The sequence below is a fragment of the Lissotriton helveticus genome, chromosome 10 (genome assembly GCF_964261635.1).
Source record: "Lissotriton helveticus chromosome 10, aLisHel1.1, whole genome shotgun sequence".
Classification (NCBI taxonomy): domain Eukaryota; kingdom Metazoa; phylum Chordata; class Amphibia; order Caudata; family Salamandridae; genus Lissotriton; species Lissotriton helveticus.
Window position 1 is genome coordinate 1,054,032,743 of NC_136071.1, and position 20,210 is coordinate 1,054,052,952.

Sequence of the window (20,210 nt, forward strand, 5' to 3'; positions counted from 1 at the left end):
GCATGTGATGCCTGTTGCAGAGTAGTGTTTCAAAGTAGAATATTCTTTAATGCCAAAGCCTACTGCAAAAACCTGGGAGTAAGTCACCAAACCTTCTGTTTTCAATGGATCATTGACTAGTTTTTATCTGCACACATGCATGTTTAAACAATTGTAATACAGTATACAGACTCATTTTATATAACAATGTTTGTAGGTTGTCGTTGTTTATTAACAGAACTGTGCAGAAATTTTGAAAACAAACCTATAAATATCTACACCATTGTGCAAAACTCAAGACTGTATGGTACAGACTAGCAATCTAAGATGGGTTATCCAAAGTGCCTGACAGAAAGTGTTTTTTTAGTGTCAAATGAAAATGTATTTATGCATTTGCTTGTCAAGTCTAAACACTTTATTTTCAAGAAATACATTCTTACAGAAATATTGCACATTACCCAATACATTAATATATACTATCACAAGTATCATAAAATCAGTAGTGCACAGCACACAGTTGGATCAATTCAACCAATACATGACTTTGGCTCTAAAAGGGTATTGCAATATGAGCATTTGGCATTTCTCCACACTAAAACTTAAAATAAGGTCAACAGCCCAGAATCCTACATACATTAAAAACATTTTATAAAAAATGAAAGTGACAAATTAACAAGCAGCATGCAACTCATTTTGCCCAAATAAAATGTTATGCAGTACAGTGTGCATAGCAACTCATCACAATCACAAGGGACTCTTTTAAACAACCTTACTGACAAGGTCAAATTTACATCTCCAGGCCGTCCTTGTCAGGGCATCCTCTTAGTGTGATAACACATGCTTAACAGTTAGAGACACAAAACTACTGACCTGAGTGGCGTGCCAATCTAGGTCTTAAAACACAAAGGGGAGAAAAGTCTAACATGGGATGTTGTGATTTTGAGCATGAATTGACCAATGGCAATAGTTACATCCTAATATCTGAGGCCACATATCATGTTTAGACCCATTCTCTCAAATGTATCCCATACAGGCTGGAGGATCTTCTTCCTTTCTTCATAAAAGAATACTCAGTCCATCAATAGGTGGTTCACTGAATATTTTTTACCCCACTGACAGGAGCATTGACCATGGTACTTGGCTATTTAAGTTGTTAGCTCTGGTATTAAACAACCAGAGTCAATTCCCACCCACAGCCACAGAAATTCATTTCATAGAAATGTATCTGGGATTTTATGGAAGTATGGGAAAAGGTCCATAGTCTCCTGGGAAGCTAGGAAGGTGGTAACATAACTCTTAACCTTGAGATTCTAAAGGTCCTCCCTTCAACTGGTTTCAGTAGCACATTGACTGAGTGTGCTCTTTATTTGACTGATTTGAGCTACTTCTCCTCCTTCAAGGTGCATGTCATGGTCTCCGATGCACTTTAACATTACTGTCACCTGGTTTTCTCTTACTGGGGAGAATTGACAATATCACAGGTTTATTTAGAACCAACATTTTATCACCAGGGTCCCCAATTTTTTCTCAAAAAATAAAAACAGCTCTAGATCTCAGCTCCCATCTTACAGCTTGGATCATTGCATTTTTAGATAAATCAAGGAGCAATTTCAAGAAACTACCTTCTATGCCTTCCCATGAGACCCATCTATCAATTGCCAGCACCTCCTCTCCATAAAGAGTCTGGGGGATTAGTTTGCCCTGTATGAGTTTACTTAGTGGATCAAAGGTATAGCTGACATATTTGCAATTGAACCTTTTCAGGCCATCCACTTCTGCTTATAATACGAGTTTCCAGGAAGCAATATGTTTATCCCACCTCAAATCTAATACTCTCTGACCTGCTGCAGTTGCGTGTTACCTAAGAACAAAGTACATTTCTTTTGAGAGAAAAACAACATTTTGTCTGGTTAACATTTATCTTTAGTTTATTTTCAAGATAATAAGAATGTACGGCATTTGATATTCGTTGGAGCCATATAGGTGTAAGATCCATCACCACCAGATCCTCCGTGGACATAAGATAGCTGATATGTCTACCTCCAAACGCCATTGTGCCCATGTGACTCGTGCAGTCTCCCAAAATAAGTTGGGTTATCCAAAGGGCCTGGCAGAAGCAGTCTTTTCGGTTGCAAATATTCATTTATTTATGCATTCACTTGTCAACCTCTTGATTTAAAATTGGGGATACACGAAGCCTTTACGTGGGTGACCCATATGGGTAAGTAGAATAAAAACTCATTTTTTAAAGGCTGTTCAATGTTTATAACAGTTGTTACCCAGTAAAGTCTATGGAGCCATTTAATTTGTTAGCTTGCTGAAAACTGGTAAAAAGAGGATAACAGTGATCAAAGTTGGACGACTTGAAATATGTGCCATGTGTCCAGTACATGGTCAAAGTTATATCTATTAAAATAAAAAAATGGTCATAGTTGTAGGTTGTTGAATTTCTTCAAGCCCACAAACTCTATAGGATAATTTAAGAATGACTGGATGATGTCATTTAAGATGTCATCAATGATGTCATCAGTCACATCATTTAACATGTCATCAGGGATGTGAAATGTGACAATAACAAGCAGTGCATGTTGGAGCACAAGTTATAGATAGCTCCGTAAAATATAACTGGCTAATTTCATTGTTTTTTGTGATATTTCAACATCTAACTACAAGGTCACTTAAACCTTTTTTTCAGTGCTTTTCTAGTTCTTTTTTTTAATGTAATCTATAATCTTATTACCATACCTATCTATAACATATTTTAACATTTATTTCTTAAAGTGAATTCCTGAGTTTTATTTAACATAATGTAAGATCTTATTACTATACCAAACTATAAAATATATGTTTACTGTGTTATTAACACCTTTTTTAGTTAAATACATTTGTAGTTAACTTATCTTTTTTTACCTTTCCCCATACTTTACCATAAGGAGACTCCATAGTCAGGGTAGAGATCTCCCTTTATGTAAAATTTGGGGGTAATTAAAAAAGTTTGTTAAACTTTACATTCAATTATTGAAAAAATCTTAATGTTAAATTTTAATGTAAATTAAATCTATATAATTTTAAATGTAGAAGAAAATAAATATATGTTGCAGCACTATTAACTAAGTTTTGAATTAAATCTTTAATTAATTTAAATATGTTAAATTAGATTACATTTATTTTTCTGGACCTTAAATTAAAAATAACCCCCCGAGCATACGTTAAAACAGTTTGGTTTTCTTAAGAACTAAGACTTATTATAAGTGATGTTACGAATAAATGAGGAGTAATTTATTTATAATGTAATAAAAATCAATGTATACATTTAAAAAAGGATATTACAATATTTCATAATTAAATGATAAAAGTGTATTATTTTTAGACATTTTTAACACAATCATATTGTCAACAATTCTAACCATTTAAATTAATTCATTTAATTTGATATTATTGCTTATGGGTTTTATTTTAAAACCCCATCTCCCTGGTTTTCTATAGAGGGTGTAACCTTACCAGTGGTTAGACATGAGTGATGTTGGACTTACTAACAGCAGTAGTAACTTACACCAGTAAACCTGACTTTACCCACTTTCTCAGGGGGTGAAGACATGTACATCTGTATTGTTAGGTAATTTAACTCTCAGATTTGATAAATAACCAAAAGTAGTAATGTGACTCCAAAGATTAGGAGTAAATTATAGGTGTGAACAAAGTTCATATACTATTCCAACGGTAATAATTTAACCCCTAATACTTACCACACAAGGATGACTTTATGTTGTGTTATTGATACAGCAGTTTGTACAAACATATCATCTGTGTTATGACATGACAGTTATAGATATTTGTTTTTACGAGTAACACATTGCTATCTTATTTAGCACAACAAGATATGAAGATAATTAAAATCATTGCGCTATATAAAAAATGAAAATCTTACCACTCCAATAGAAAAATAATTGTTGATGATGCAATAAGGCACTGGGTCTCCCTTCTCTTCTTTATTATTAGGTATCACATCAATTTTCCATCTGTCGAGCATGATCACTGTGCTGTTTTCTATATCCTTCAGGAACTTTAAAAGATTTTCTCCTTCATAACCTAAGAACAATGGATACAGTGAGCAAATGTGAATGGGTGTTTTATTCCTTATTCAGCTCCATGTCTAAATGTTAATAATTTACACATTATATTTTCATTGGTATTTTAAAAATGTCTGCACACTATAGCACAGAAGCAGCTCATAAAGGCGTTGGAGTCCTCCATATAAAGTGAATACACAATAGAAGTCTGCAGAAGCAAATGCAACCTACGCAGAAGACTGGCCTTTGCGCATCCACTTATAGAAACCTTACTGTCTCACAGTCGTGGATGGTAATTAAAGCAAAGATGGGGATGGGCAGGCCACACGTACACTCTCACTCACACCCATGCATTCACACACATACACCAATTCACAACAATCACTCGCAAATATTCATATACACACACACGCAAGCACTCATACACCTAACATTAAAAATCATAAAACTTTCCTTCTGCACTCTTGAAAGGGAAACCTAGGAGTTCCTAGGATGTGTGGGACTACCACTTCCTCTATTGACTGGCCTTATGGCAGACAATGAGAGTAGGCAGCATGGCAGCCCATACCTCGTCACAGAGTGGGATTGGTCAGTGACAGTTGCTGATCCTACCCAATGCTGTAATGAGGTGTCAGTGATAATCTCGCAGCCCTGGGCACTTCAGGGCTAAAAATAGAAGCGCCCAAGTCCAAGGCACTCAATGATGCTTCGCCTCATCATAAGGGGGAGGGTCTTGAGGCACTTTTGCCAGGCTGAGGAGGTCACACCCACCGTACTGTGAAATCTTCAGCCTGGCAATGTTCAGCTGAGGCAGCTAGGTGCCTGCACATCTAGTACAAATACAGAACCCATCTGCATGAACTGAATATGTAATGTTACATTTGTATAGCGCAACTATCACTCCAAGGAGCATCATGGCACTGAAACGGAGACCAAATATGGGAATTCGGAAAACCTGGTTAGCCGCTAACAGTCGGAGAGGGACCATTCGATCAGAGATTTGCAAAAAGAGTTAGATGTGGTGAAGATCCAAGTTTTTAGGGCTTTTCTGAAAAGGGACTTGGAGGTGATCTGGCGAAGATGTGGAGGAAGTTTGTTCCATGCCTTTGAGCCTAACACATTAAGTGACTTTCCTACCTTCATTGCCAGTCTGAAGGCAGGTATTTTTAGAAGATTGTCCTTTGATGATCTTAAAGTTTGGGATGGAACGTATCGCTTAAAGCGTGAGTGAAGATATTGTAGGCCCCCGGAGTGGAAAGCCCTAAAAGTGATGAGGAGGACCTTAAAGAGAATGCGTTTGTGAATTGGCAGTCATTGAAGTGTGTTTAAAGACACTGATGCAGATGACTTCCTGGGCCACCTCAGTACTGATCGTGCTGCAGCATGCTGGACCATTTGTAGCCTATGCAAACTGACTTATTGGTCCCTGCATAGAGCCCTTATTACAGTAGTCTAGCCTCGATGTAATAAGGGCTATGGCTACTGTTTGCCTTGCTGAAAAGGGAATCAGGCTAAAGAATCTCTTTAGAGTTTTTATAATGTGGAAACAAGTTCCAGCATCAGCCAACGATTGCTGTTTTAATGATAGAGTAGTGTCAAATTTAATTACCAGATTCCTAACCATGTTTACTGTGTTTGGAGGAGGGGTGGTATTGGTTGGCCACCAACATTTGGGTGAGAAAAAAAAATCTTTTCCTAGGGTTACAATTTCAGTTTTTTCAGAAGAAGAGTATCCGTCAGACTGACCTTTGCTCTACCTGACAGACACTCTTCTTATTGTAAAAGAACTGGACGCAGCTGCTGTCTAGACCTAGTGTATGAACACACTCTACCCTAAAGCACCTGTCTAAACAGATTCACATGAACACCCTCCACACAGAAACACATAATGTCAAACCACCCATTTTACTGAGATTCATGACACTAATGTGCTACACCATGAGGTTTGTTCCACTTCAACCAGAAGCATGTTTATGTTTATGTTTAGGGAATTTGTAAAGCGCTTGTATACCAATGGTCTCATGGCGCTATGGGGAGAGGGGAGCTGTCCTTCAGGCTCTAACAATAAGCTTGGGTGAATAACCATGTTTTAAGTTTTTTCCTAAAGCTGATATATTCTGAGGTTAGTCTGATTTCAATTGGAAGGGAATTTCAAAGTGTGGGGCCTAATACCGAGAAGCGTGAGCCACCTATTCTCTTTTATTTAAATCTTGGGGTAGTCAACTTGCCATTGTAGCTGATCTAAGATTCCGTATAGGCAAGTATCTTGAGATCTTAGTGGATATGAACTTGGGGCCTGTTTCGTGAAGTGTGTTAAAGATCATACAACCGGTCTTGAACATAGACCGCTGTATCACAGGAAGCCAATGGAGCTGCTTCATCAATAGTTTAGTGTGGCAGTCTCTCGGTTGCTGAAAGACCAGCCTAGTCACTTGATTTTGGATGAGCTGTAACCTAAGAGTTTGGTTGGCGGGAAGTCCTAGATAAATGGAATTGGCATAATCCAAATGGGACATTATTAGTGCAAGCAGAATAGCTATGCGTGCCTCCCTGGAGAAAAACTTCCTGATTTTCTTGAAAGTCCTCAGTTGATATATTCAAGTGTATGAAACCAGTCTAATCTGTTCCTGCATGGAGAGATTAGCATTTATTTTGATTCCCAGACTTTTTACAGAATTTTTGGGTATGGGGGTACCCAATGCAGCTGGCCAGTGTGCTGGTCTCCACTGCTCTATTCTGTTGTTAGAGATAATTATCTCTGTTTTATCAGAGTTTAACTTGAGATAATTATGAGTCATCCTCTCCTTGATGAAAAGCATAGTCTGTTGAAATAAGCCCCTTCATTTGTATCGTCAAGTGGGAAGATCAGCTGCATGTCATCTGCATGATTATATACCTTCACTCCTCTTTCTTGAAGAGCATGAATCAGAGGACAGATGTATACATTGAACACATGAGGCGAAAGGAAAGACCCTTGAGGTACCCCACATGTGGGGTTAACCCGGGAGGAATTGAAGGGTGCCAGTCTAACGAACTGGGAGCGTTCCCTTAAGAATGAGAGCATCCAATCCAGGGCTGTGCCCCTCAGACCTGCCACTGCCAGTCTATCCACTAAGATGGAATGGTCCATGGTATCGAAGGCAGCGGACAGGTCTAATAGTACCAAGGCCTGTGTACACCCCCTGTCTGCTCCTTCTTTCAGATCATCCATAACACTTAATATAACTGATTCTGTAGAGTGCAATGGTCTGAAACCTGCCTGATGGGTATCCAAAAAGTTAGAATCTTCGATGAAGGCGCATAGGAGTTTAGCCATATGTGCCTCCAGCAATTTGGCCAGGTATGGAAGGAGCGAGATAGGCCTGTAGTTGCTCAGAATGCTAGCATCCACTCCTGTTTTCTTTTGTAATGGCACTAACACTGCCTCTTTGAAGGCGGGTGGGGCTACCCCTTGCTCCAGGGAGGTGTTTAGAAGGGAGAGAAATATAGCTGGGAAATGAGAGAGCAGTTCTTTTTGTATCCTAGCAGGGCAGTGGTCATTGGGGGAAACTGACTGAAGCTTGTTTCTGAATTCTTCCAGTCGATCAGGAGTGATCTTTTGGAAGTGAGTCATCATTGTGGGATTTTCATATGACTTATGAGATTTCCATTCCAAATGGCTGGTGGATAAAGAGTTCTGGATAGCTTTGATTTTTTCAACAAATAATGTGTTCAACTCATCACACAGGGACTGAAAGGGAGTGATGGCCAAAGTAATTCGGTCAGGACTAGAAAGCTCCCTAACAAATTTAAAAATATCTCTGGATTTGTTGCTAGAGCTGAGCACCCAGGTAGAATAATAGGCCTTTTTTGCCTCCACTATAGCAGCTTTGTATTCAGTGAGTGCTTCTTCATACCTCTTCCTTTCTGTTGGAGTCTAACTTCTCCGCCATTTGCGTTCTCCTTTGCGCGTTTTTAGTTTTCCAATTATAACTCCTCTGTAAACCAATTGGAGGTTTCATGCCGCCTCAGGGACCTTTCTTTCGTCTGTAGGGGGGCATGCACCTCACATGCTTGAATTTGCCAGTTAGAGATAGCTCTCTCCATCTCATTAACATTGGTCGTAATAGGCGGAAGAGTGAAATGCAACGTATTAAAAAACTCCAGTAGGCGAGACCGGTTCCAAATTATGGTCATTGATTTCATGTCGCTCCGTGGTTTAACTATGGATAGACCATTTATTGAGTAATAGATAAGATGATGATACGACCAAGTACATGGCTGTACCAGTAAGTCGAGGACCGATTGATTAGCGGTCCATAATTGGTCTAATGCGTGACCTTTGATATGGGTGGGTTGTGTTATATGTCCTTCTAAATTCAAGTTGGTTAGTAGGTCGATGAGCTCTTTAGATCCCTGGCTCTCCCTTTCCTCAGATAGCAAGCAGTTCAAGTCACCGATTAGCAATATTTTAGCAAAGTCTGTGGTGAATGGAGTTAAATAATTAGCTAATTCGGTGACAAACCCTCCCATAGCAATAGGAGATCTATATATCAATATGCACACTAAGGTAAGTTTGGGAAAAATGAGTTTTAATGTAAGACTATCTACTGAGCTAATTTCAAAGGAGGCTATAGAAGTGGCTGACAGTTCTTTCTTAATAACAGCGGCCAACCCCATCTCCTCTTTTCCCCGCAGGTCTATTGGCCTGCATCATGTACTTGGTACCTGGGAGGGCTGCTAGAATGTCGGATGTGGATTCCATGGTCAGCCATGTTTCTGTAATCAAAGGTATATCGGGGGCCACAGTATCTAAAAGGTTTCAAATCTCCGAGGTCAGATCTCTTCGAGGTCAGGGGTAATTATTTTAGTCAACAAAAGAGGTGACTGGGCTGTTCCTAGAGGCAGCCTGCCTGAGTTGAGTAGGATGCAGGGTTTCGGATGTAGTTTAGAGCGGCAGAGGTACAACCAGTTCAGGGTTTATTTATTTATTTATTTTAAGGTTTTATAGAGCGCGAACTTGACCCGTGAGTAATACAGAAAAGACGGTTATCCCATGAGAGCAATACATCGGAGGGCTATACAGAATCAAGGGTCATATGGTAGGCATGGTGTCAAAGGGAACTGTGCAATGGAGGGAGGGGGTGAAAAACTGTACATAGGAACATTTTACAGAATAGAGGGTCATACAATAGGGAGGATATTGCAGGGGTGCTTTACATTAGGAGATGGAAAAAGAAAAGAAAACTATACAACAGAGCAATTTACAGAGTCGAGGATTATACAATAGACAGGATATCACACGGGTACTAAGTCTCTCGGTGGCTGTGGAGCGGGTTTAGCCAAGGAATTTACCCATGAGGAAGGAGTTAGCCTCTTTTTTGAAGCGTGTCAGGGAGTGGATTCTTCTGATGTCAGGAGGGAAGGAGTTCCATATTCTTGGAGTAGTCCCGGTGAAAGCCCGATTGTAGTTTTTTTTTCTTAAAACGTGCAGGCCGGAGTAGGAAGGTATTTGCTGATTGTGAGTTTCTGCTTCCTCCGGATATCACAAGCTTCTGTGCTAGATACGCCGGGGAGTTGGAGTGTAAGATCTTGTGCATGATATATGCCAGCTTGAGGTGAATCCTAGCCTTGAGGGGAAGCCAGTTCAACGCTTTCAGGTGAGGAGCGATGTGATCGAATTTTCTAGAGCCTGCAAGTAGTCTGGCGGCTGCGTTCAGGCAGGCTTTCAAGGGTGCCAGAGAGACCTTGGGTAAACCTGACAGGGTGGAGCAACCATATTCCAGCCGAGAGATAACTAATGACTTGGCTGCAAGTTTTAGGTCGGGAGCAGCTAGAAAGGGTTTCAGTTTCCATAGGTATCTCAGGTGGAATCTGGCAGATTTGGCCATTGAGTTGATGTGGTCTCGCATGTTTAGGTTGTAGTCCAAGGTAATTCCCAGTGATTTGGCCGAGTCCACAATGGTCGGGGGACAGTTTAAGGCTGTGATAGCTTTGATCCATGTCTGGATCTCAGAGTTGCTCTTGGGCGGGGAGATTAGAAGGAACTCAGTTTTATTAGCATTGAGTTGGAGTTGGTTTGAGGTGAGCCATCGGACGGTCAGCTTCAGGGCCTCATTCAGGGTGAGGATCTCCGCAAGAGATGATATTTTTATGTAGATCTGAGTGTCATCAGCGTACATATGGAAGGAGATATTTGCAGCGCGAAGGACTTCGGCAAGGGGTTCAAAATAGAGATTAAAAAGGGTGGGGGACAACGTTGATCCTTGAGGGACTCCCACCATGACCACGGAGGGGGTGGAAAGTTCACCATTGATTAGGAATCTCTGAAATCGGTTTTGGAGGTAGGAACTAAACCAATCGAGTACTGTGCCATCTAAACCCATCCTAAGTTTGAGGCGTTCGAGGAGCATCTCGTGGTTGACAGTATCGATGGCTGAGGATAGATCAAGGAGGATTAGGAGACAGGTTTTGTTTTGGTCAAGGGCTTGAAGAGCATCATCGACAATGTGGAGCATGGTGGTTTCAGTGCTATGTCCCGGTCGGAAGCCGGATTGGCAGTCATCGAGTAGATGGAAGTTGTTGATGTGGTGACTTAGTTGTATTTGAACACACTTTTTCAGCACTTTCACCACGAGGGGAATGTTGGAAATTGATCTAAAGTTATCTGGGGAGGATGGGTCCAGTGATGGCTTTTTCAGAATGGGGAGGACTTGGCCTGCTTTCAGTGAGGTCGGGAATGATCCCTGCCGGAGAGAGGCGTTGATTATCGCAGTCCAGCAAGGAATAATGGATTTGGCAGCAGTCGCAAGACTGTTAGAGGGGAGCGGGTCGTTGAAATGGTTATTCGGGTTCAAGGAGGAAAAGATATTGTGACGGAGTCTTCATCGTAGGGTGAGAATTCGGACCAGTGCGCTAGATCTCGGGTGAGGTCAGTGTCGGTAGGGATGGAGGAGGCGGAAGGTCAAGGTTCGGTGGGGGGAGTGAGGCGGCCTTGAGTTCGGTACCTAAGGTTTTGATTTTGTTTGCAAAAAACGAGGAGAAATCCTCGGAGGAGATGAGAGACTTGGGGTTTTCTTTCGCTGTTTTGGACAGTTTGTTCGATTGGAGTTTGATCATCTCAAAGAGTTTGCGAGGCCTGTTCTGGGCATTTCCTAGTGCCGCTCTGAAAAACTCTTTTTTTGAATTGAGGATGTTTTTGTTGTAAACATTTCTGGCCTGGCAAAGAAGTTTAAGGTGATCTGCCGTTGGGTGCTGTCTGCAGATTCTTTCGGCTTGTTGGAGGGATCTCCTCTCGTGGTTGAGGGAACCAGTGAACCATGGGTTTCTATCTTTGACTTGAGTCCTTTTTAGTTTAAGAGGGGCTAGGTCATCCAAAATGTTCGACATCGTAGCAGAGTAGTGATCATTGAGGTCACTGACCAAGGTGATGTGGGGAGGGGGGAGGTCAGATTTGCAACGGGTCTCGAGTTCATTTAGATCTAGGTTTTTGGTGTCTCTGACCGAGCGTTTTGGGAGCACTGGTTGAGGAGCCCATGTTTTGAGGGTGCCGGGTAGAAGGAAGGTGATGTCATGGTGGTCTGACCAGTCGCAGGGGTCGGTGGATATGAGCCTGACGGTTATTTCATTAGAGATGATCCAGTCCAGAGTAGCCCCTTTCGAGTGGGTTGGGAGTGGGCAACCTTGGGTCAGGGCTAGATTGGTCATGAGGTCTTTAATGGCGTTGACATGAGGATCCTTAAGGTCGTTCCAGTGCAGGTTGAAGTCACCGAGGAAGATGTCTTTGGTGTTGGGGGAGTTCTTAGCCGTGATATTTTCCATGAGGTAGTCAGTGAATTGATTGTTATTGCCTGGGGGGTGGTAGTGGGAGTCGGGGCAGTCTGGGGTACGGGTGCAAGATTGCTTCTGACTGCCCTTCTATTACAGAGGGGAGACAGTCTGTGTGGGTCGATAGCGACTGTGCAGATGGGGTGTGCGGCACTCACGTCTGGTGGACAGGGAGGGATAGGGGCTGGATTGAGGTCTTTGAGAATATCCTGGATTTCCTTTTCAGTGAGGTCTGGGGAATAGGTGGTGACAAGGCAAAAGTTGTATGAGCGGGCGAGGTCAAGGATTTCCTCCTCAGATAGACAGCTAGTGTGCTTGTGAGGGCGAAGATGCCTTAAGGCTGTTGGTAGCGGGCGTTTGTGAAGACCTGGGATGGGAGGGGGAGACAGCTGTGGCATAAAGATTGCGAAGGATAATTCGGTGAGGTGGAGGAGGTTTGTTAGGCCGAGGATAGAGGAGTGGAAGCTCCGAATTTTTTTGGAGGCTCTGGAGTGCAGAGAGCGGATATATGTGGAGGGGGGTAAGAGGGTTAGGGTGGATTGTGCTAGGAGTCATGGAAGGGGGGGTGTGAGTGTTAGTGGGGCTGGCTTGACCTGCTGCAGAGGACGTCAATAAGGAAGGGGGGTTTGGAGGACAAGGGTGGACAGTGTTAGGAGTCATAGAAGGGCTGGTTAGAGTGTTGGCAGGGCTGGTTTAACCTGTAACAGCAAGGGTCACTGAGGACGTGGTGGTCTTAGAGTCAGAATGGGAAGCATGGCGGGAGGCGACCGAGGGTTCAGGGTGTATTTCGTTAGGGGGGTTGTAGGAACATTGAAGGGGGTGAGGTGTGCTGTGAGGGAAACAGTGGGTTCCGAGGGAGGAGCGTGGAGGGGGAAATCAAGGGTCTCTGGTCCATGGCGATAGGGGGGTTGATAGGAGTAGTGAGGGGATAAGTGTGCTCTATATTGGGCAGGGGGGACGGGTTGCCGTCAAGCCGGATGTTGGTCGCAGTCCCAGTGTCATGCAGATGTTTTCGGAGAGTGGAATAAAGATCTGAAAATTTGTCAAGGTTTTGTGTTGAGGCTTGGATCAGTACAATGCCGCTTTTGTAGAGGGTGATGGTGAGGTCAGCTTGTAGTGTTGCTGAAGGCCCTATTGAGAGCTTAGTGCCATAGGAGATGTTCCTAGAGAAGCGAACATTGAGGAATAGAGAGAAGGTATTGCGCCAGGCGGGAATTGTTCTGGAGTAGAAGATGAGGTCATTGATGATGGTGCCTTTGTCCGCACAGAAACGTAGGTCGGAGATCAGAGCCTCGGGATGGTTTTTCAGGGTGAGGTGTTTGAAGGCTTTTGTGGTGGTTTTTGAGAGATTTGGGGGGTAGACCAGGGTGTAGGTGTTTGACCCAGAGGCAGTCAGACCCGGACCCATCAATACTCCATATGGTTCAAGTTTATGTTTGAGAATAGACTCAATCCCCTTATCAGCCTTATGTGACAGTGAGCGTAATTCCAGTGATGAATATCTAATAAAATGGGCATAATGGCTGGGCCTGGACCCCGGCTGGCCGCGGAAAAGCGCAGACAGGCTTGCCTTTGGCGTGCCAGCGGCGTGCCGGCTGCGCTCGTCCGCTGCCCCCCGCTTTTTCATCTAGTTAAATAGTGGCTGTGGCGGTAATCACTGTTGTGAGAGTAGAATGTGCAAATACGCAATAGTGACAGTTTAAAATTCCATTAGAAATGCAGAATAATTTCAAGTCTAGCAACAATCGTTACTGGCATGGGATGACCCTCCTAGTGTGTGAGAGCCAAAGTACTCCCTCTTCATGAATTCGGGTGTAAAGCCAAGAGGAAATTGACATTGTACAAGCAAATTTTACTTCCCAATTCCCAAAAGAGTAAATGAGGCTGCAAGTGATGATGTCCCAAATTTCAAGTATCAAAAAAGTTAAGGCACACCAGTGTCCAATCTGGACCTCGTGAAACATAAATCCCTTTAGATCTCCTATACAGCCCCATCATACTGCAAAGGGTAAGTGAATAACAATGTGTATATGAGAGACAAATCTCTGGATTACATCACTACACTGAAAGTACTGAATCATAAACCATATCTGAGAAAAGATTCCTTAAAGTATTCTGCAATCTACAAAGTACTGTTCTGATAATGTACATGATTTTGGGTATTTTGTTTATTTATGATAATTGATAGCAATTGGAACCACTCGTGAAAAGCAATTCTATTCTAGACAGTTATCTATTGATAATTCTGGAGATAATCTAAAGCACAATTTTAAATGTGGTGCCCAGTTACCAAGCATGTTATTAAAATGTACTTACAAGTCACTAATGAAATTGATATAGTCCATATGATTTATATATGTAAAAAGGTTTTGAAAGTAATGAGACTTGAGTGATGACTAATACAAAATAATTTTAATATTGCTTATTGTAGCCTAAGCAAGCAGTTAATGGGTGACCTGATTCAGAATGTGATTTTGGCAACACGGAAAACTTAACACACACAAAAGCTCTTCACAAGGTTTACTGCAAAATACTACCCTGATTCTCAGAACTAGCTTTGTATTGATGAATTCCATCTACTTGTACAACAAAGTCTGCCCATCCAAGCAGACTTTTCCACAGGATTAGGTGAATGTTACTGAACGATAAATGTTAGAATATGGAAGATGTAGATTTCGAGGGGGGTTCTCATCCCAAATATTTTTAACATCCAGACACAAACATGTTAGTGCTTGCTAGGTTCAGATGAAGGATTTTACACCCACATATTCAAAATTTGAAGGCTGTCAGAAAGTGGTTTCTCTCAGCCTTCTAGCCAGCGGAGAAAATGGATTAAAGTGCACACTGCAGAGCAACCTGACATTTAAAGAAGAAATTTCTCTTATTGGCAAAATAATAAAATTGCATGGTCAAACCGCCACTTTGGTGGTTAGACCGGCATTGCACTGCCGCAGCCACCAGAAAACCACCATTCCTTCGTGGTGGGGCAGCAATCATGGTCTCACTAATATGCTTGTGGTGCCACTGTGACACCGCCATGCATATTACGAGTTTGAAGTCCGCCAGTGGTGTCATCGAAGTCTTTACTACATGAAAAGACTGGCGGTCCTGAAAGAAAAGGGGCTGTTGCCCATGTGCTTGGGGATGCATGCAGGGGGCACAACATGTACCCCCCTGTATGCATGCACTCCAGTTCCCGCACAAATTGTAAAGTCCATGTCATATAAACATTTTTTCTGGGCCCTCCCATTGCAACTCCCATATTCAAAGGCACCGCCATGGACCTCCAAAAAAGCAAGCCAAACAAAAGGAAACTCGTAATTTGGCAGTCAGGGCGCACACAGGTTTGGCGGTGAGGGAGCAGGCCGCCAGTGTGGTGGTCCGTTCCCACACCTCCAAACTTGCAATCAGGCCATGAGCGCTGATTTTAAAATAATATTGTTAAGTAGGTATGGTTTACTCCTCACTTACACCAGACATTATAGGAGAAAGCACATCTAGCCACAAATAAAATCTTCTGACAAGAGTTGGAGGAGCCCATTATATGGAGGTCAAGCGCAGGTGCAGCAGCTATCTTGCTAAAGCCGGCCAAGGATTGTCTGGGCCTGGGGTTGCAACACCAGAAACACTTTCAGTGCTTCCCCGGTCGTTTTCTCCCGTGGGTTAGTAACACTGCCCATTACAGATGCAGGAGATCCAGATGTGGGGTCCCACAAGGGTCCACACTGAGCCCCACATTATTTAACATCTACCTCCAAACATTGGCAGACATCTTAGTGCATTTTGGGATGTCAGTAGTCACCTATGTGGATGACACTCAGCTAGTGTTTCAACTCATGCCTGGCTCAGGTCACCTTTTATTCAACCTCAGATCCTGCTGGGAACAGATAGTCAGCTGGATGAATCAAACCCATCTCAAGCTTAATGGAGCTTAACCGAATTAACAATACTCAAGAATATGTCTCCCCCCAACACTACCTGGACTGGCCTACCTACCTGGGTCACCCCGGCCAATAATTCAACTACAAAAAGCCTGGCCATGTGGATTGATGACTCTCTGATTATGGTAGCCCAGGCTTTCAAAATATCAGCAAGCTGATTTAGTCTGTTGAGGATGCTGCTTAAGGTCCTGCTGCTGCTCCCCAGGCCACGAGTCAGGTGGTAGTCCAGGCATTAACCCGCTATTGCATAGACTACAGTAACTTTCCATACCTGGGCTCCCCTGAGGCTGCCACCTAGAAACTTCAGAGAGACGGCAGCTTGCATGCTTCTATATATCCCTAGGTCCCAATCAGCCCAACAGGGGTGGAGGCATCTGCATTGGCTTCCCATTGCTCAAAGAATTGAATTTAAATCCTTGTTCATGGCTCATATAATCCTTCATGGGAAACGCTAACTCATCCGTCAACAGCTTGTAACCAATGAAGCCCCTAATAGGGCCCTTCACTCTTCCAACTTGCATTTGGTCACCGTTCCTGTTGTCATAAGAACCAGGGAAGTAGGGCACTGCTTTTGGTTCAATAATTCAAAGCTCTGGAATTTTGATCCCTTTAGGTGTCTGGACAATAAGCTGCACTTTTGCAAAGCCATTGAAACCTGGCTCTTTCAGCAGTGACCTCTTAGATGATCCATCTCTTAGATCTCGATCTTGTGGTTGCTCCCTCTCTTTTAAAGCAGTGGGATGCCTCCGGGTTGCCATGCACTCTAGAAATCCCATAATAATAATAATAATAATAATACTAATAATAATACTAATAATAATAATAATAATAATAATAATAATAATAATAATAATAATAATAATCTCACTCAAAGCAAATCTTGTGGATGCGCAGGAACAAGTTGAAGTTGTTAGATATGGATAGGAAAATGACTGTATTAGCGTCTCTCTCTTAAGGTTAGGCATCTCACCTTTGTAAATAAAGGGCAAACATGGGTTAAATGGGTTACTAAATGGGTTACTGTGCATTATTATTTTAAATAGGTTTTGTGAAATCTGTGTGAAAATAAATACAGCTGGAGGTTTACGACCCCTAACCCAAAAGAGAAAATGTGTGCCTTTGACTTAGGGTAGACCTGTGTACCTTGTACCTTGCAGAGTGGTGCGGTTTGGGCAGTGAGGTATCCTGATGCATCGGGTATTTTGAGTCTGCCTTTCTGGATAAGTAGTATGAAACCCTATTTGCAGTAGAAATAAGCCTACATGGGCTTACTTTGAGAATTGAATACTCAGTTCCTTTTGTCCTTAGAATCTAATGTGATTGAAAGCAAGCATGTTGTATGGTTAAGAATAGCTGCATTTAATGCTCACATTTTGTATGAGACTTAAATCTGAAGGAATTTTCAGATTTTCTAAGCAACTTGGAATTGGGTGACCAAATTGTCTTATTTTCTATTAGCTTCTTTTAACAAACTTATTCTGTTCAACAATTCAAGATAATAGTTATATAAATTCTAAATAAAGTTTTATGAACATCAAAATAGTTTCAAATTATTTAAATGTCATACACACATTTAATACATTTTAAAATTCATTCTAATATGTAAATATTTTAGAATAGTTTAATAAATTTGGATTTCATAATGATTTAACAAGTATTTAATTGGAAGTAATAAAGAAAAGTTACACAAGTTCAGTTTTTTTTTTCCTTTAGCATCTTTATTTTTATTAGCAATCCAATATGTTCCTTGCTCATTAAAACTTTTCAAAATATCTTAATAATATTTGAGAAAGCTTAACCAATAATTATATTAATTCAATGTACCCTTACTAGCTCTTTTCCGGTGATTTGGAATAAACCTTTGACTAGGGGTGGGAATACCTTAAAGTAATTCCATGTTGTGCAATCACATGGAATTACCTAGGTATTCAGCAAGATTACGGTTGCGTTACCCAAACAGAGTAATTCTGCGTTTAGCGCTAATGGGAGAATGCTCTCTGCACTAGGAAATAGTGCTAAGTACAACAAAGCATGAATATCAAGTGCAAACACTTGTTCGCTCTCACTAAATTTGGTCTTGGGGTAGGATTTTCCCCCAACATACTTCTGGTATTCACGTCTATTTTCTTAGTGCGAAATGCACCCTCATGACTAAAATAAACACAATGGTGCATTTTGCTCTAAGAAACAAAGCTAAATGCAGCACAACATGAATCCTACTCGAGGGGCACATTTAGCAAGCGCAAGTGGGTGCTCGCTAAATGTGCTTTCACAGTAGGATTTTTTTCCCCAAATTACTCTTAATTATGAGAACAGAAGTAATTCTATATTATCAGATTTATTTATTTTCACTTGATCTCCAGCTACCTGACCAAATTCATCCATCATTTCATTGATCACTGCAATTTATTTTTTTCCTGAAAGGAGTGCATTTCAGCGCCAAACAGTTTAAGTCATTTTTAGTAATGCATGCTTTAAGTGCAGTTACATACTCCAGACCTGATTACAAGTTTGGCGGACTGGGTGATGGATATCTCGTCCACTTTATTACAATTCCATCATGTCCTATGCAACTTGTAATGTGGCAGAAGGGATAGCCGTCACATTTGTGATGGAGTATCCCATCCACCAACCTCATAATCAGGCCCTCTGGTTTCTTTGTATATTACAACAGCATACACCATACAATTCTTTTAAATGATGTGGGCATTCACTGCCACCGTATTGCTTCATGTGTTTGCAGCCCAGATATCTTTGAGGATCATTCGAACTCAATTGAGTTATTACACTATTCTACTCTAACATGATAGTCTATGAAATTGACAACTCAATCTTCACTTCATTTAATCATCTTTCTCTTTTTAGGGATTTAGCATGATGAGCTCCAGATATTTGCTCTGATGAACCCTCAAACTTCAGGAGATATGACTCAAACATCTGCATATTTATGCCACTTATAAATGGAAATGAGCATAGGGTGATTGATAATCTGTTGATCAGTATTTGGAAATACATTCAGGTTGGGCACAATTGACACAATTACTGAACCCCGTTTTTTGCCCACTGTATTCTGTATCTGTGGACTGCACCATTGGCATCTTTTTCCATTGGACTGTACTGTTTTAACTAAAATATTAGAAGCTACATAAGGTACAAAATATGGATGTAAAATTTGTCAATTAATTTATGCTATTGTATGAGACTTACGCATCATTGAATATTTTGTCATATAAAGTAAATTGAAAGAAAAGACATGCTTTAAATCATTGTTGTCTTTCTATATTTTTATATATAGATGCAATGTGTGAATCACCTCTATGAATCATTAATCATTGGATACAGTATGCTGTGTACATGAATCAGAAATATTAGTGGAAAAAATCTTTGTAGGATTATTGCAAATGTTCATTGAACATCAGACAGGTAAGGATTTAAAAATAAAATGGCTCTTAGACAATTCCTGGTAATAAAAAACGTTTAAATTAGTTGTTCACTGCTGCACGGCTTGCCTCTCCTTTAAGAAAATATTGAAGTTACCTCATTACATTTAATAAGCTGAAACTTCCAATTGGGAGCAGGTAGACAGGGTGGGTGTAGTGTCTAAAGATTTATAGATGAAAACTCTCTTTAATGGAAAATTCCGAATTCTTATCACATTTCTGGATATTAGAAAGTTTGCATTTTCTTGTAGTAACCATTTGGTGCATGTAGCCTCATCCTGCATCACATGATAAGGTGCAACTGGCAGTTGGTCTTTGTGTATAGCTTCCAGACAGTGAGACAAAAGGAAGCAAGGTGAATGCAGCATGAGCCACTCTGATTTAATTAAGTGGAGGGGAGTTCTCCCATGCAACACTTGTACATCACAAGGCTCTGCCTGAGCACTATCACACAGGTTTTGCACTAGTCTTTTGGGACCCAGACAGACTGGGGCCGAGACAAGGAAGGGGGTGCTTGACACCTCGTGGGGGGGAAATCTAGAAGCTTCCTCCACTTCAAAGTGGGCACCAAGTATAAAATGTTACACCCAAATATTCAGTACACGTCTGGACATCTGGACACTGCCAGGAAGAGGATGTGCTGCCTGCTGAAAGGACTGCCACTCTGCTGGACAATTGTTCTGAAAGACTGATGCCCTGCTGTGCTGATCTGCTGCCTGCTGTCCTCTTGCCCTGGTGAGAAGGACTGGACTGGCATCTGTTGAATCCAGGACCATCAGAGTGACTCCAAGGGCTAGTTGACTGGCCTCCTGAATAGAGAATCAGAGACAGAAGACTCCAACAACCTTAAACCCAGCACCTGGATGCTGCTATCTGTGAGTCCTACCCATCCCAATCCTGTACACTTGGAAGTGGGTCTGAAGGTCCTCTGCCAGTGTATCTGTGGATCTGGCAGAACGAACGCATCTAGCCAG

The 20,210-nt window shown here is 41.6% G+C and overlaps 1 protein-coding gene across 2 annotated transcripts in view; it reads right to left on the reverse strand.

Annotated features, from left to right (window-relative positions):
- The window catches only part of DGKB (diacylglycerol kinase beta), a 1,755,973-nt gene that overhangs the window by 1,007,914 nt on the left and 727,849 nt on the right, over positions 1-20,210 (reverse strand). For both annotated transcript variants that reach the window (XM_078663763.1, XM_078663762.1), the window contains one exon: positions 3,908-4,068. In XM_078663763.1, coding sequence (XP_078519889.1) covers positions 3,908-4,068 — 161 coding nt within the window. The remainder of the gene's footprint in view (positions 1-3,907; positions 4,069-20,210) is intronic.